General features: G+C 45.9%; 1 protein-coding gene across 1 annotated transcript in view; it reads left to right on the top strand.

The window, feature by feature from the left end:
• Nucleotides 1-13,648, top strand: part of FAM149B1 (family with sequence similarity 149 member B1) — a gene marked incomplete at its 5' end in the record, with an annotated part of 149,370 nt that extends 135,722 nt beyond the window's left edge. The window contains one exon of the mRNA XM_030204994.1: nucleotides 12,273-13,648. Within this exon, the coding sequence (XP_030060854.1) occupies nucleotides 12,273-12,346 (74 nt within the window). The remainder of the gene's footprint in view (nucleotides 1-12,272) is intronic.
• Between the last annotated feature and the right edge of the window lie 3,695 nt (nucleotides 13,649-17,343).

Here is a 17,343-nt window from a genome sequence, read left to right as displayed (position 1 = left end):
GTCCCTGTGTTCCAGTTACTGAAGTTGCTGTCGAAGCCCTTTCCAATCCATCCTAAACTGGATTTCCATATACGGGACACAGACCGTACAAGTCTGCCCAGCACTAGCCTTAGTTCTTCTCAGATGGAGTTGTCATCTAAGCACCACTCAACACATCTATGTACATGCAGCCACTTAAGTTTTGGGTTTTTTTTTTTTAATAACATTCATTTTCTAATTAGAGATCCTCTGTGTTCATCCCATGCCTTTTTGAATTCCATCACCGTTTTTGTCTCTACCACCTCCCTTGGGAGGGCATTCCAGACATTAACCACCCTCTCCATGAAAAAGAATTTCCTAACATTAGTCTTAAGTCTACCACCATGCAACCTCAATTCATGTCTTCTAGTTTTATCATTTTCCCTTTTCTGGAAAAGATTTGTTTCTGTAATGATACCTTTCAAGTATTTAAACATCTGTATCATATCTCCCCTACTCCTTTTTCCCTCTTGGCCATACATATACATACTTCTTCTGTTGCAAGAACCCATACCATTTTTGTCACCTTCCTCTGGACCTCTTCTACATCCTTGGCAAGATACATCCTCCAAAACTGAACACAATACTCCAGGTGGGGCCTCACCAATGACTCGTACAGGGGCATCAACACATAAGTACATAAGTAATGCCATACTGGGAAAAGACCAAGAGTCCATCGAGCCCAGCATCTTGTCCACGACAGCGGCCAATCCAGGCCAAGGGCACCTGGCAAGCTTCCCAAATGTACAAACATTCTATACATGTTATTCCTGGGATTTTGGATTTTTCCAAGTCCCGTTTAGTAGCGGTTTATGGACTTGTCCTTTAGGAAACCGTCCAACCCCTTTTTAAACTCTGCTAAGCTAACCGCCTTCACCACATTTTCCGGCAATGAATTCCAGAGTTTAATTACACGTTGGGTGAAGAAAAATTTCTCCGATTTGTTTTAAATTTACTACACTGTAGTTTAATCGCATGCCCCCTAGTCCTAGTATTTTTGGAAAGCGTGAACAGACGCTTCACATCCACCTGTTCCACTCCACTCATTATTTTATATACCTCTATCATGTCTCCCCTCAGCCATCTCTTCTGTAGTAGAGAGACCACACAAAGGTGGAGGTGCACTTAATCCCCACGAAGAAACAGTCCAACGTGGAGCAAAAAGGGAGTAGGGAAAGTAGGCTCTTTCCAATCAGTGAGGGAAACCTATGAATGGTAAAACAGTTTATTGAATAACATTAAAAAAAATGACTCTACACAGCTGTGTTTCGGCGCCGAGGCACTTCCTCAGGAGTCTACAAATGCAAATAAAGATAAAAATGAAAATACTAAACACACATATATATAATCAAAAATGTATAATAATACCATGTAAAAACCATAAAGAAAAAAATATATATAAAGAAAAAACATGCCTAGACATGTATGTAACATGATAAAACTGCAAATGGATACTGTGCATATAATATACTCAGTGGTATAGAACATCTTATATGGAACATGGCTAGACAAAATAGACTCAAAACAGTCAAATAAAGTGTAATGTAACGTTCATTGGTACAGAAAAAAATATATATCTTATATGGAACATAACTAGACAAAATAAACTTAAAACAGTCAAATTAAATGTAATATAACATACATTGGTGCAGAAAAAACATCTTATATGGAACATGGCTAGACAAAATGGAATGTAATGTAACATTTATGGATACAGAAAAAAAACAAGAAACGTGCAAATAAAAAAAAGGACAATTGTGTGTCGAATCAGCGTGAATGTTAAACAAAAAAGTGTGTTTGTGGTGTAAAATGGTTGGATAAAAAGACCATGGAAAACGACATTAAAATTGCTGATGTGGGACATAATAACGACACACTGGTGTCTAAAAACATTGCAAAGTGTATCTGTGGTGTTAGTGTTTGAAACATTATCTATATATGTAAAAAAAGATGTAAAACCGGTATAAAAGCAGCACAACCAGTATATAAGAGCTTTTACTAACCTTATGATAGGATGTGATGTATAAAACTGTATATGGCGTGAGTGGAACTAAGGTCCTGTGGAAGAAAGAATGTTGAACCGAGTAATATAAACACTGGAGAGAATCTCTTTCTTTTATATAAATGTAATCTATGTAATACATAACAATGTTAGTGTATAAGGGCTCTACTGTCAAAATAGCGAGTCCAAGGTCAATTACTATCACGTCGGGTATCCTGCTGAAGGCAGTAGTGAGATGTGAATGTGTGGATTGATAACCACGTCGCAGCCTTGCAAATCTCTTCTATAGTGGCTGACTTCAAGTGGGCCACCGACGCTGCCGTGGCTCTAACACTATGAGCCATGACATGACCCTCAAGATTCAGCCCAGCTTGGGCATAAGTAAAGGAAATGCAATCTGCTAGCCAATTGGAAATGGTGTGTTTCCCGACTGCGACTCCCCTTCTGTTGGGATCAAAAGAAACAAACATTTGGGCGGACTGTCTGAAGGGGCTTGTCTGCTCCACGTAAAAAGCCAATGCTCTCTTGCAGTCCAAGGTGTGGAACTGACATTCAGCAGGGCGGGTATGAGGACAGGGAAAAAATGTTGGCAAGACAATTGACTGGTTCAGATGGAACTCCGACACAACCTTCGGCAAGAACTTAGGGTGCGTGCAGAGGACTACTCTGTTGTGATGAAACTTGAGATAAGGAGCATGCACTACCAAGGCTTGAAGCTCACTGACTCTACGAGCTGAAGTAACAGCCACCAAGAAAATGACCTTCCAGGTCAGATACTTCAGATGGCAGGAATTCAGTGGCTCAAAAGGAGGCTTCATCAGCTGGGTGAGAACGACGTTGAGATCCCATGACACTGGTGGAGGTTTGACAGGGGGCTTTGACAAAAGCAAACCTCTCATGAAGTGAACAACTAAAGGCTGTCCAGAGATAGGCTTACCCTCTACATGTTGATGATAAGCACTAATTGCACTAAGATGAACTCTTACGGAGTTGGTCTTGAGACCAGACTCTGACAAATGTAGAAGGTATTCAAGCAGGGTCTGTGTAGGACAAGAGCGAGGATCTAGGGCCTTGCTATCACACCAGACGGCAAACTTCCTCCATTTGAAAAAGTAATACCTCTTCGTGGAATCTTTCCTAGAAGCAACCAGAACCCAGGCGACACCCTCAGAGAGACCCAAGGAAGCGAATTCTACGCTCTCAACATCCAGGCTGTGAGAGCCAGAGACCGGAGGTTGGGATGCAGAAGCGCCCCCTCGTTCTGAGTTACGAGAGTTGGAAAACAGTCCAATCTCCACGGTTCTTCAGAGGACAACTCCGGAAGAAGAGGGAACCAAATCTGACGTGGCCAGAAGGGAGCAATCAGAATCATGATTCCGCGGTCCTGCTTGAGTTTCAGCAAAGTCTTCCTCACCAGAGGTATGGGAGGATATGCGTACAAAAGGCCGTTCCTCCAATGAAGGAGAAAAGCATCCGACGCTAGTCTGTTGTGGGCCTGAAGTCTGGAACAGAACTGAGGGACCTTGTGATTGAGCTGAGTGGCAAAAAGATCCACCGAGGGGGTGCCCCACGCTCGGAAGTTCTTGCGAACGACGCCCGAGTTGAGCGACCACTCGTGAGGTTGCATTATCCTGCTCAGTCTGTCGGCCAGACTGTTGTTTACACCTGCCAGATAAGTGGCTTGGAGAAACATGCCGAAACGGCGAGCCCAAAGCCACATCTGGACAGCTTCCCGACACAGGGGGTGAGATCCGGTGCCCCCCTGCTTGTTGATGTAGTACATGGCAACCTGATTGTCTGTCTGAATTTGGATAATTTGATTGGACAGCCGATCTCTGAAAGCCTTTAGAGCATTCCAGACCGCTCGCAACACCAGGAGATTGATCTGAAGACCCGTTTCCTGGAGGGACCAAACTCCTTGAGTGTGAAGCCCATCGACATGAGCTCCCCACCCCAGGAGGGATGCATCTGTTGTCAGCACTTTTTGTGGCTGAGGAATTTGAAAGGGACGTCCCAAGGTCAAATTGGATCGTATTGTCCACCATTGAAGGGAATTGTGAAAATCGGTGGACAGCTGGATTGCATCCTCTAGATCCCCTGCAGCTTGATACCACTGAGAAGCTAGGGTCCATTGAGCTGATCTCATGTGAAGACGGGCCATGGGTGTCACATGGACTGTGGAGGCCATATGGCCTAGAAGTCTCAACATCTGCTGAGCTGTGATCTGTTGAGACGTCCTGGCCATGGAAACTAGAGACAGAAGATTGTCTGCTCTCACTTCTGGAAGATAGGCACTAGCCGTCCGTGAGTCCAGCAGAGCTCCTATGAATTCCAGTTTCTGAACAGGGAGAAGATGGGACTTGGGGTAATTTATAACAAACCCAAGTAGCTCTAGCAGTTGAATAGTCAGCTGCATGGACTGTAGAGCTCCTGCCTCTGAGGTATTCTTCACCAGCCAATAGTCGAGATAAGGGAACACATGCACTCCCAGTCTGCATAGCGACTCTGCAACTACTGCCAGGCATTTTGTAAAGACCCTGGGCGCAGACGCCAGACCAAAGGGCAGCACACAATACTGGAAGTGCTGCACTACCAGACGAAATCGAAGATACTTCCTGTGGGCTGGAAGTATCGGGATGTGTATATAAGCATCCTTTATGAGTTTCATATATCCATTATTGAATGTTTTACAAAAATGTTTTTATAAGTTTACTTCAATTGCTTTTCGTTTGCATTATTCATGTTTTATATTTGTTTTTATAGACTCCTGAAGAAGGCGCTATGGCGCCGAAACACGGCTGTGTTGAGTCGAGTTGTTGTAATAAACATTACTTTTTATTTACAATTATACGTCTTCTCCATTGTTTGAAAAGAGCCTATCTTCCCCACCCCCTCTTTGTTTTTCCCTTAAGCATCCTTTAAGTTCAGAGAGCATAGCCAATCGTTTTCCTGAATCATGGGAAGCAGGGTGCCCAGGGAAACCATTCTGAACTTTTGTGGGACTAGGAATTTGTTCAGGGCCCTTAGGTCTAGGATGGGACGCATCCCCCCCTGTTTTCTTTTGCACAAGAAAGTACCTGGAATAGAATCCCAGCCCTTCTTGCCCTGGTGGAACGGGCTCGACCGCATTGGCACTGAGAAGAGCGGAGAGTTCCTCTGCAAGTACCTGCCTGTGCTGGAAGCTGAAGGATTGAGCTCCCAGTGGGCAATTTGGAGGTCTGGATTTCAAATTGAGGGAGTATCCTAACTGGACTATTTGAAGAACCCACTGATCAGAGGTTATGAGAGGCCATCTTTGATGAAAACATTTTAACCTCCCCCCCCCCGACCAGCAAGCCGTCCGGCACGGACACCTTTATAGCAGCTATGCTTAGCTGGGGCCAGTCAAAAGCTCGTCCCTTGCTTTTGCTGGGGAACCATAGGGGCCTGCCTTGGCGCACGCTGTTGACAAGAACGAGCGCGCTGGGGATGAGCCTGAGAAGGCTGTTGAGAAGGAGGATTGTACCTACGCTTGTTATAAGCATAGGGAGCATTCTTCCTTCCCCGGAAAAATCGTCTACCTGATGAGGTAGAAGCAGATGGCGCCCGGCGGGAGAGATTGTTCATAGCGGTTTCCCGCTGATTGATCTGATCAACCACTTGCTCGACTTTCTCACCAAAAATATTATCCCCCCGGGAAGGGACATCCTCAATCCGCTGCTGGACTCGATTGTCCAGGTCAGAGGCACGCGGCCATGAGAGTCTGCGCATCACTATACCTTGGGCAGCAGTTCTGGATGCAACATCAAAAGAATCGTAAGCACCCCTGGACAGGAATTTACTACACGCCTTCTGCTGCCTGACCACCTCCTGAAAAGGCTTGGCCTGCTCCGGAGGGAGCTTATCAACCAAGTCCGCCAGTTGCTTCACCACGTTCCTCAAATGAATGCTTGTGTAGAGCTGGTAAGATTGAATTTTGGCTTCGAGCATAAAGGCCTGATACGCCTTTGTCCCAAGAGTCCAGGGTTCTAGATTCTCTCCCCGGGGGCGCCGAGGCAAAGTCTCTAGAACTCCTGGCTCTCTTGAGAACGGAATCCACAATCATAGAGTCGTGAGGTAACTGCAACTTCATCAGCTCAGGTTCTCCGTGAATCCGATATTGGGACTAAGCTTTCTTGGGAATGGTGGGATTACTTAGTGGTTTCATCCAGTTCCACATAAGAGTCTCCTTGAGCACATTATACAAAGGAACCGTGGATGACTCCTTAGGTGGCGAAGGATAGTCAAGGACTTCGAGCATCTCAGTCCTGGGCTCATCCTCAGATACCACAGGGAAGGGAATAGCCACAAACATTTCCCGGACAAATGAAGAGAAAGAAAGACTCTCCGGGGGAGAAAGCTTTCTTTCTGGAGAAGGAGTAGGATCAGAGGGAAGACCACAAGACTCCTCAGAAGAGAAATACCTGGGATCTTGCCCTTCATCCCACAAGGCATCCTCATCGGTATCAGACAAGTGTTCCTTAACTGCAGTCCGAAGCCGGGCCTGTCTCGACGCCGAGGAACCATGTCCTCGATGGCGATGTCGAGAAGTCGACTCCCGTGCCGGCGGCAATGAAGCTCCGTCAAGCGATGTCGACGGGGAGTCGACATGGGTGGCAGCCGATGCCGCAGGCGGTACTGGCGTCAGAGACCTCACCACAGGCGTAGAGCCAGATGCAGCTTCCATCAACGATACAGAGGGCGCAAGCACCCCCGGTACCGGAGCAGACTGATGAAGCAACCCTTCCAGAAGACCTGGAAGAATGGCTCGATCCAAGGTGGCGCTGTAGAGAGCGGTCGCAAGCCCAGAGAGCTCCTGCACCCCCAATTAGGTTTTTGGCTGTTCGACGCGTTCCCTGGAAATGGGAAAGAGAAAGGGGAAAATCGGTACCCCAGCTCCCTCGGGCCCGGTTGGGAACCCCATCGTACGCCAACCTACCTTGGAGGTTTATGGAATCCGGGCAATGGAGAATCTAGAGGCTACTTCAGCGATAATCGCAACTCTATCTGCGAACAGCAGCATCGAGGGAGTTACTCTTAGTCCTCCCTCGCAGGGCCTTACCCCGCTGCAACCCGGAAGCAGTGCTGTGGTTAGCGCACGCGTGGGGACGCCCGATCTGGGTTTAGTCAGCCACGCAAGCGGAGGGGGCTCCTTCACTGAACTTTCTTTTGGAAGAACATCTGCTGGGGGCTCGAGGGTGACTTCGTCGCCTGTCCAGATCCAAGAAAGCACTTCCGGAGGTATTTGCGTTCCAGTAAGACCCATGACAGTCACACTGGACACTCTCTGGGAGGCGATACAGGGGGTGAACTCGTCCTTAAAGAAAATTTCAGACTCTCTTCAAGGAGAGACGGCAGAACTTAAAAACAATTTCTTGCAATTGTCCACTAAAGTTGACGGTCAAAAGAATGATTTAGAAAAAATAGAGAAAGAGTTGACCTCCTCTAAAGAGGTCATAACATCTTTGATTAAAGAGAAAAATGTTTCTGCTAGGAAAATGGAATCATTGGAAAATCAACTTAAAAGAAACAATTTAAGGCTTCTGAATTTTCCAGTATCAGCATTTATCTCTCCTATGGAATTACTCAAGAAATATTTTTCAGAAGTTCTGGGTTTCACAAATGACAATTATCCACCAATTACAAAAAGTTACTATATAAAAAGAAAATTGAGTGTATCTGAAAAACCACCTAAAGAGTCTTTGAACCTTACTGAATTTTTAGAAACATCTGTGGAATCAGAACGTGCTACGTTGTTAGTTTCCTTCGCTTTTGAAATGGTCAAAATGAATATATTACGTTTATATTTTCACCATATGAATGAAGTTTTTATTGGGGGGGAAGATATCTATTTTTCCTGATTTGTCTAGAGAGACTCAATCGAGAAGAAAGGAACTTTTGGCTCTTAAACCGAGAGTTCTAGCCCTAGGGGCGACTTTCTTCATTAAGTTTCCATGTAAATGTTTGTTGTCTTATGAATCTAATAATTTTCTTTTCACAGACCCCCAAAAACTTCAAGAATTTGTAATTGCTAAAGAAAGTATGAGAAATCCCCCGTAGTAGCTAATCAGATTAATGCAGCTGTCTGATTGTAGCTCTAGTTATCACCTCCGCTCTAGAAACTTAGTTTTTCCTTATTCTTTTTTCTTAGTTTAAAGAAGCATTTATTTCCTGAATCTTGAATCAAATATTGTGGAATAAGTATATGCAAGTAATCCAAATTATTATATTTCTGTGAATGTATAATTTTCAGAGATTTCTGATTTTATGTTTCATTTTATGAATGGCATAATAATAATTATAATAAAGAGATTGGACGATAGAATGGCTCGGATGCCCTCGTCTAGAGTCGCTGACGAGCAAGGCTGCGGGGTCGGTGCAGGAATCGGCGTCAGAATCTGTGGAGGTTGAGGAGGCGGTACCGGGCTGCCCGAAGACTGATGCACCGACACCTCTTGTATGGAGGGTGAGCATTCCTCCCAGTGTCGGCGCTTCACGGGTGCCGAATCCTTCGACGCCCCAGAGCTCAAGGTACCGTGCTTGGAAGGAGACCGATGACGATGCTTCTTCGCCTTCGCTCGATGCACGTCATCGATACTAGGTTCTGACGAGGAGGACGTGGAATCTACACGCCTCCTCGGGGTCGGGTCTGAGAGTGGTCGGTCCCGGTGGGCCTGCACAGCAGGAGACTTCGAGACAGGTGGAGACCCACTTGACAGCTCACTGGTCCCAGCGTGTGGTGGTCTCCAGGCAGCTATTACCTGCGCTCCTAAAGTCGATGCCATATCGACGCGCTGACCTCGGTACTGATGTCGACGCCGAGGAACCGGACGAAGCTCTGAAAAGTCGATCCTGAAGAGCTTGTCTCAACACCTGTGTCTGCTTTTTCAAGCTAAGACACAACTTGCATGCATCTGGGCGATGGTGGGTCCCAAAGCACTGAAGACACCATGTGTGGGGATCGGTACCCGAGATCGTCCAGTTGCACCGAGTACACTTCTTGAAGCCGCTGGGAGTCCTCGATGATATGGACGGAAAAATAGCGGCAGCGAGATCAAAATTCGCGATTGTGCCAAAAGGGAGAGCATAGAAAGAGAAAGCGTGTACGCGCTGCCTAAGAGGGCCACGACAGAAGCAAAAGGAAACTTGGGAAGGGCAAAACTAAAGAAATAAAGGAGCTCTACTTTACTTTTTTTTTTTTTTTTTGTAAAAGGCAAGGGAAGAAGAGGGAAAACAAGAAAACGGAGAAAATCTCCGGAAAAAAACAACCAAAGGCTCTTTGATGGGGCCGAAGAGACGAGAAATCATTGCCTCTCTTCACCGCAGAAAAAAGGTAACTGAGCGGGACTCTCGTGCGACGGGCGGAAAGATGGCTGCACATGTGCAGTGCGCTTACCCCGCGCACCAGAAGGTTCTGTCAAAGCCTTGAAGATTTTTTGCTTTGAAAAATTCCGTTGGTGGGGGCCGCCGTGGACGTCGACCCATCAGTGAGAACAAGCAGCCTGCTTGTCCTCGGAGAATAGCAACTTAATTCAACCCACAGCTATCAGCGGCTGACCACCACAGGCTCAGTATCAGGTTCTAAGCTGCCTGTACATTTGATGGTAGAAGAGAGTGGGCACTGGGGGCCCGATAGTCAGCCAGTGGCAGGCAGCACTTTTGCTGTCCACTGGCAGTGTTAAACCCGGATCTTCAGTGCTAGGCCATTTCCGGTGACTGTCATTGAATAACTGTTTTAAAAAAAAAAACTAGTGTTGCAAATTTAATCAAACGCGTTAAATATTAATTGTGATTTTAAAAATGTAATCACGATTAATAATTAACCTGCTTCCTCCCTCCCCCGCCCACACAGTCAGTCCAGCATTTCTCTCTCCACTCCCGTACTGCCGGCAGCTCTCTCTCCCTTCTCTTCCTACCCGGTTTACCTTTAGTTTTCTGTAAGTCTTTGGCTGTGCAGCAGCAGCAGCTGTAATAAAAAGTGGCCTGCACCAGGCCTTTCTCTCTGACCTGTCCCAAACAGGAAGTAGCATCAGAAGAGGGCAGGACAGGTCAGAGGGAAAGGCCTAGTGCAGGCTGCAGGCAGCCTTTCAGTACGGCAGCTGATGCTGCTGCAGGACTGAAGACTTACAGAAAACTAAAGGTAAACTGGGTAGGTAGGGGAGAGAGAGCTGCCGGCAGTCCGGGGTGGGGAGGGAGAGGGGAATTAAGAGAGATCCTCGGGTGGCTGTGGTGGGGGGAGGGAGAACCGTGGGTGGCTGGGGAGAAGGGAGAGGAAGAGAGAACCATGGGCAGGGCTAAAAGAGCAGGGGAGATGCTGGACTGGGGGGGGGGGGGGGGAATAGGGAGAGATGCCAAATTGAGGGACAGAAGGATGGAGAGAAGTGGAGAGAGAGGGAGAGGTTGGGCTAAGAGAGAGAGAGAGATAATAGGCCTGGGGTGGAGAGGGTGGAGGGACGGAATAAAAAGAGAGAAGTGTTGGATTGGGGCAGGGGCTGGGAGAGAGGGAAGCAAGAGAGAGATAATAGACCTGGGGTAGAGGAGCAGAAGGGAGAGAAGACCTGGAGGCGGGAGAAAGGAAGATGTTGGGCCTTAAATCAGTGGCATAGCTACAGGGGAAGGGAGTAGCCTTCGAGAGCTGAGCTCCCTCCTTTGAACTCATGCCCCCTCCAAAACTGCAGTACCTGTTCAATGACTGATGGGGTAGCTCAAGCCCCACCAGTCGAAGAAATCCACTGCCTGAGTCACCGTCTTCCTCCTAATACTGCTTCAGGAGCAAGGAAGTCAGGGGTGCCTTCAGCCACCAACACTTGCACTCTCCAAGCATTCTCAGTTGGTGCATAAACTGAGTATGTTTGGGGAGTGCCAGCATTGGCGGCTGGAGGCACCTTGCTGACTTCCTCACTTCTGAGGCAGCAGAAGGAGGAAGGGAGCTACTTTGGCAGTGGATTTCTTCGAATGGTGATTACCATAATTTATTCTTCCTTACCATATGCACACGAAATATATCTATACCATGATCTGTTCCACGTATGTTATGTTTCATGTATGTTACCATGTATGTATGCATCTTAACGCATTACCATTTGTAATTCTGTTACCCGGAAATGGCAACCGCCATTACGGCAAATGTAAGCCACATTGAGCCTGCAAATTGGTGGGAAAATGTGGGATACAAATGCACAAATCTCCTATATAATAAAACGCACCTCCAACGTTCTGAAGCCTTGAAGCATTCCTGCAACGTTCCGGAACTACGTGTCGTCAATTGAGGAGATGGAGCCTTACAGGCTTGAAGGCTTCACTTTCTCGGCTTCAGAACGTTGGAGGTGCGAGATTCGCTGGGTGGCTGGAGGGGGGGGTAAGGGAAAAAGGAGAATCGTTGGGTGGCTGGAGGGGGGGCAGGGGACACAGGAGAATCACTGGGTGGCTGGAGGGGGGGCAGGGGACACAGGAGAATCGCTGGGTGGCTGGAGGGGGGCAGGGGAGAGAGGACAATCGCTGGGTGGCTGGAGGGGGAGCAGGGAACAGAGGAGACTCGCTGGGTGGCTGGAGGGGGAGCAAGGGACAGAGGAGAATCGCTGGGTGGCTGGAGGGGGAGCAGGGGACAGAGGAGACTCGGTGGGTGGTTGGAGGGGGGCAGGGGAGAGAGGAGAATCACTGGGTGGCTGGAGGGGGGCAGAGGAGAGAAGAGCATTGGTGGGTGGCTGGAGGGGGGCAAGGGAAAAAGTAGAATCGCTGGGTGGCTGGAGGGGGGACAGAGGAGACACACTCGCACCCAGCAGTCTCACTCTCTCTCTGTCACACACACACACATTCGCACATTCACTCTCACACACAGTCAAACTCACACATACTCTCTCAAACATACACACTCCGAGGAAAACCTTGCTAGTGCCCGTTTCATTTGTGTCAGAAACGGGCCTGTTTTACTAGTAAATAAATAAATTGTGCATGGAGTGTATGTTCACAAGTTTAAGGCGTAGCTCTACTAAGAGGATTGAGAGTACTTTCCACTTATTATATTTTCTATACTGGAATTGCTAACTTTTTTCTTCTAACCTCCCTTTGTATTATGTAGATGTGATGGGTGTTTCTGTTAGGTGGGGTATTAACTGGAAATAAACTTGGGCATTACACCAAATACTGCTGTATCAGCCGCCAAGCTGACTGACTGTCCCACAATGCTATCAGTTTTATGTTATTAAAAAGTCTGCTTATATTTATCTCCTTTCAGGGCTTCCACTGCAGGCTTCTTTGAGATCTCAGAGCCGTAGTGCAGTGCTCAGCAGAAGCAGACAGGGGCTGTAGTGCACAATGGAAGTATCTATTGCTCAAGACAGCAAGCACAGACCTATTCTCCAGGAATCTTCACTCCAGGCTGTTGGTGATGTGGAAGGGCTTGGAACTGCGTGTTCTTCTTGATAGAGATATTTATTATACTGTTTTCTACAAGATGAGCAAGGTTCATCAACAAGAATGGTAAAACATGCTGGAACTGCATGCTTGACTAACACAGAGTGGGTATGCGTAGCTGGTGTCTGCAGTCACTGGTAGAAGAGGCTGACACATATCACTATCTTTCTTTGTTTAGGCCCTCCAAGCTACCCACTGTTGTTTCCACTGCAGTTGTCCACACTGTGCAAAACAACTTCCAGCTAATCTTACCTGCAGGTTGATTTCATCTATCACTCAGACTGTGTGCCTGACTTTGCTCATTGAAATACAGCCTGTAATCTCAAACTACTAATGGATCAAAACTCTCAGCAGCCATGTTCAGATAGGCTGTGGGTATCACGGCACATGGTATCTCAGGACCTATAAAGGCAATGACTATCCTGAGCATATGTATAAGGGAAGATACTTCAAGCTTGGCACTAGGTGTCACATGCTGACAAAATATATTTTGTGGTACAATTAGTGAGAAACAGGTCTAAATAAGTGTCAGATCAATCAGATTTCATAGTAAGGGGCATGCAGATATCAGGTATCTCAGGACTGACAGACAGGAGATAGACTGATGAGCATCTGCTGTGACAGGGTCAGATGGGCAGTGGGTATCTGATAAAACATGGCTGTCTCTAGCCATGTGTTGTGAAGGATGCATGTAAAGTATCAGGGTGGCAGGACATGGGGTAGGAATCAGAAATAGGTCTCTCAAGTCAGCAAAGAAAGACTTTGTGAAAGGAGTTAAGCAAAAACATGAGCAACTTTCCATGTTTATATAGCAATGCTTGATCAGTTCAGAGATGAAGTCACCTATTGCAAACTGGAGCTGAAGGATATTCAGTTCGCAAGTCTCTTGGTACCTTCACATAATGGGTTAATTTGAAAAGACTTTTTCATGTGATGATCCCAAATGACTGAAAAAGTATTTTCATATAAGCGAGACATGGTCTTGTATCATCTCACGTGAATTAAAACAAAAGCACTTGCTGTGGAAAGGAATGCTGCTACCCAGTCCCCGGTGCAGTGCTAGTACACAGGCGTGTTTGTTGTTATATAAACTTTGCAAGAAAAGATGTATTTCCTAAATGAACCACTACAGTGGACATATTTTTTTTCTAGTGCTTTTTCAGAATTTTTTTAAAATAAAAAAATACCTAGCATTCAGCTCATTTCTCTTTGTTAAGATTAGAAGAATAACTGGCTGCCTCTAGTTTTCATAATTTGCAGCTCTGTACAAACAAGGAGATGAGTAGAACTATGAAAGTGATGAACAAATGAGTAAGTTGTTCCTATCTTTCTCTGCAGGATGAGACCATAACCTATGAGATGTACACTAGTCCACAAAACACTCTGTACCTGACTTCGTAAGAGCTTTTGCCATAAGAACCAAAGGAATGGAAATTGCTTTCCTGTAGTGTGAAAACAATCCTTGAGAGTGGGAATGTCAGATCTTTCACATTGTATTTTTGATACAGGATATGTACACATGTATCTTAGACAACTTGTAACAACCTATAGTAACAGTACATGAAGGTAGCAACAACAGCTTAAATGCATTTCAGAAAAGGATGCTGGTTTTTGCCAGAGCAATCTCAGTGAATGAGTGACATCCAGACTATACCCAGTGGTATGCTCTCCCATAGGCCAGGGAATCCTTTGAAAAGGGGCCCTGTGCATGCATGGGAATTTCCATGCTGAACCCAGCTCCCCCCCTCCTTTCACCTCAGTCTATTTTATCTGCCTCAGTAGTAGGCAGTTCACTCTCCCACTCCTTCTCACATTAAAAAGGAGAACACTTCTGAAAACAGCTAAAGGGCACTATCATCACTGACATGGTTTTCAGTGGGGGACCCATTCAGGTACCCACAGAGGTTCTTTATTACAGGATCTCCATCTTCACTCCATCCTAACTGGTCCAAAACCAGCACCAACAAAATGAAAGCCTCAGAGGCAGTCCACATGCGCAGCAGCAGACCGAGTGCTACCACACCAGCTCCTGCTGTGCACAAGCTAAATGCCAGTTTGGCTCAATGTGAACACAGCTGGTCTTCTGCACTAACACTGACTCACACCATTTTGATCTCTCCAAAGCCCGATTTGGCCACTGCTATGACTTCTAGTGACAGAAATAGGTAGAAGAAACTAAAATTGAATTGCTCTTCATCGTTTTCAATAGTCACCAAACTGCTTTTGCTCCCACAGCAGCCTACAGGTTGGTAGACCATGGGGTATCTACAATAACAAAGAAATAGAAATCAAGTGCTTTTGAGTTCAGAGTGCACTTGTCCTTTTCAGGAAGCACTATTTGTTTAAGAGAGACCACACCCTGCAAAATCTACAAAAAGACCAACACCAAAAGACATAAATAGACTCTAATGCCATCAGATACCTCTGCAAGACATCTTATACCTGTCCTCCAATGAGAGATGTTCCCTATGCCTGTATCGTTTTCAAATCCAGGCTAAAAGCCCACCTCTTTAACGCTGCTTTTGACTCCTAACCACTACTCACTTGCCCTGTACCCTTTTATCCCCACCGCTTTAATTCTCTTACCTCTTAGTTGTTCTGTCTGTTTCCCTGTCCTATTTAGATTGTGAGCTCTTTGAGCAGGGACTGTCTTTTCATGTATGGTGTACAGCGCTGCGTATGCCTTGTAGCGCTATAGAAGTGATTAGTAGTAGAATCCTTGGAAAATGTTCCTCAATTTGCTGTGCTACAGATGCTCCCAAAATTCCTTTTGGAGAGCACACCTTTACTTCAGAAATCTTCACTTCACATCACACCTCACCCTTCAGTAGTAAAGTCTGATGCCACGTCTCCACATTTCCAGAACCTGAGCAAAAGACTATGCATGGAACCTTGCTTCACAGCCAGATATGGCTATTTTTTTTTTTTTCAAGATGTTGGTGACATCTTTTCTACAAAGTATATTGGGATCTTTGGAAGCTCTTGATATGTCTAACAAACCATCTTCATCAGGTGTACTAGATATCCCACATTAACCCTCCCCAGATGCCCAAGGGGATCATCCCTTTCCCAAATTCCTCCAGAAGGTCTCCAAAGCATTTTCTGTGCAGGTCTTTGCCGCTGCATAGAACAAAAAGGAGATCAGTGCTATTCTTCAGTGCTGTCAAGGAGGTCCTTAGACTACCGATCCAGTAAGTTCTTCAACTCAACTTCCAGACAGCTGGATCTCAAATACAAAGGCTACCCTGCTCCAGGTCATGTCTTTCTGCAGCTCCCCCATAAATCTGTAGTATCTAAAGCAGCCTTAAAGACAGTCCAAACCATCTAGACACAAGCTAAACATGCTACCTGGAAAGGAACAGAAAACTCTCATAGGAAAGAAAATCTTCCAAGGGCCATGCTTAACACCTCAGAATTGCTGTCTATCAGCTTCAGTTCTTATACTTACAATCATTCTCATATAAAAAAAGAGCAAACGTACAGTTTCTGCAGGAAGATTCACAGGTACAGTTATCCTAACTTTTGCCCTCCAAGGGTGCAGTTTCCACTTCGTTAACGCTACATGTGATGCTTATGACACAGCCTCTTGCACCTCAGCTATTGCCATGGTAGAATGCAGAAAAGCATAGCTTTGAGCATTCTGTTTCAGAGAAGACTTCTAGAGCCATCTCGCTGACACCCCCTGCACTAGTGTTAATCTCTTTGGTAATAAGATAAGACAGGTGCAGGGGCATTTTGAAAAAAAGGTCTACGTCCAAATAAAAAGTCCTGCTCAAAATGTCCAAAAAAAAAGTGCATCTCACAACCATAATCAAACAGGAAAAGGTCTAGATTTTCTGTTCAATTATGGCTATCAGGTGGACATTTTTGCACTGGAAATGTCCAAAATTAAAAAGCCATTTTCCAAAGTGAAACGTCCAACTATTGAACTACAAAAAAATCAGATACATGAATGTCTGTGTGGCATTATTTTCAAAAATATGGCCACACAGATGTCTCTGCAGTACTGAGGAGTACCTTAGTGGTTTCTGGAGCTGGCTAATGCATAGTTAGTTAGTGCGATATTCAACCAGCTATGGGTTACTGCATAAAGACAGGACTAACTCTTATACAGTCCTATTTATACACTTAACCCAGCCGGTTAAGTGCTAAATATTGGCACTTAACAAGTGCCGACTCTGTCCGCAGAATGCCCCCCAAATAGCTAGTTTTCAGTTTGGTGCCGACTGGTTATTTTCAGCAGAACTAACTGGTGAAGTGCCACTGAAAATTATCAGATAGGCCTGAACAGGTGATTTAACCAGCCAGGAGCTATTTCTGGCCAGTTCAATTGCTTTGAATATTGACCCCTAGACAATTGGTTGGTGTCAGGATTCGCAGCGCAGGTTGCCTGCCAACACACTACAGGCCACTGTCCTCACGCTGCAGAATCAACATTCCAAAATCGATCCTGGTGTTAAGCCAAGCCATATAATGCATTGGTGCTCTGTTGAACATGCAGGAAACCAGGCGTTATCTTCCTGAAGAGAGAAAGCAAACCCAACAATGCTTCTGTTCCCAACTGAGGCTTCCGCTTGCCCAACAGTCTACACCATTCTGTTCACAAGGCTTCACATTCGACTGCTTCAGTCGTACGTCAAGCTGCACTAGGATCAGCATCATCAGTCCACATCCACAAAGATCCCACTCCTACAATCTGTAAGACAGTTTTTTGACTGGTGACAAAATCAACTGATCTCTCCAGTGGATTTCCGTTTCACATGCCACCCTGTACCATCACTCTTACAACCAAGGCCTCCAAAGAAACGGAGGAGTCCATTTGTTGCATATTCACACCCAGGCAGGAACTCCCCTTGCATCTCAACCAATTGGAGCTTCTGATGTGATCCCTG

This window comes from Microcaecilia unicolor, chromosome 5 (assembly GCF_901765095.1).
Source record: "Microcaecilia unicolor chromosome 5, aMicUni1.1, whole genome shotgun sequence".
NCBI classification, from domain to species: Eukaryota; Metazoa; Chordata; class Amphibia; order Gymnophiona; family Siphonopidae; genus Microcaecilia; species Microcaecilia unicolor.
The sequence above is the reverse complement of the archived record's forward strand: the minus strand, read 5'-3'. Positions and strand labels throughout refer to the sequence as shown.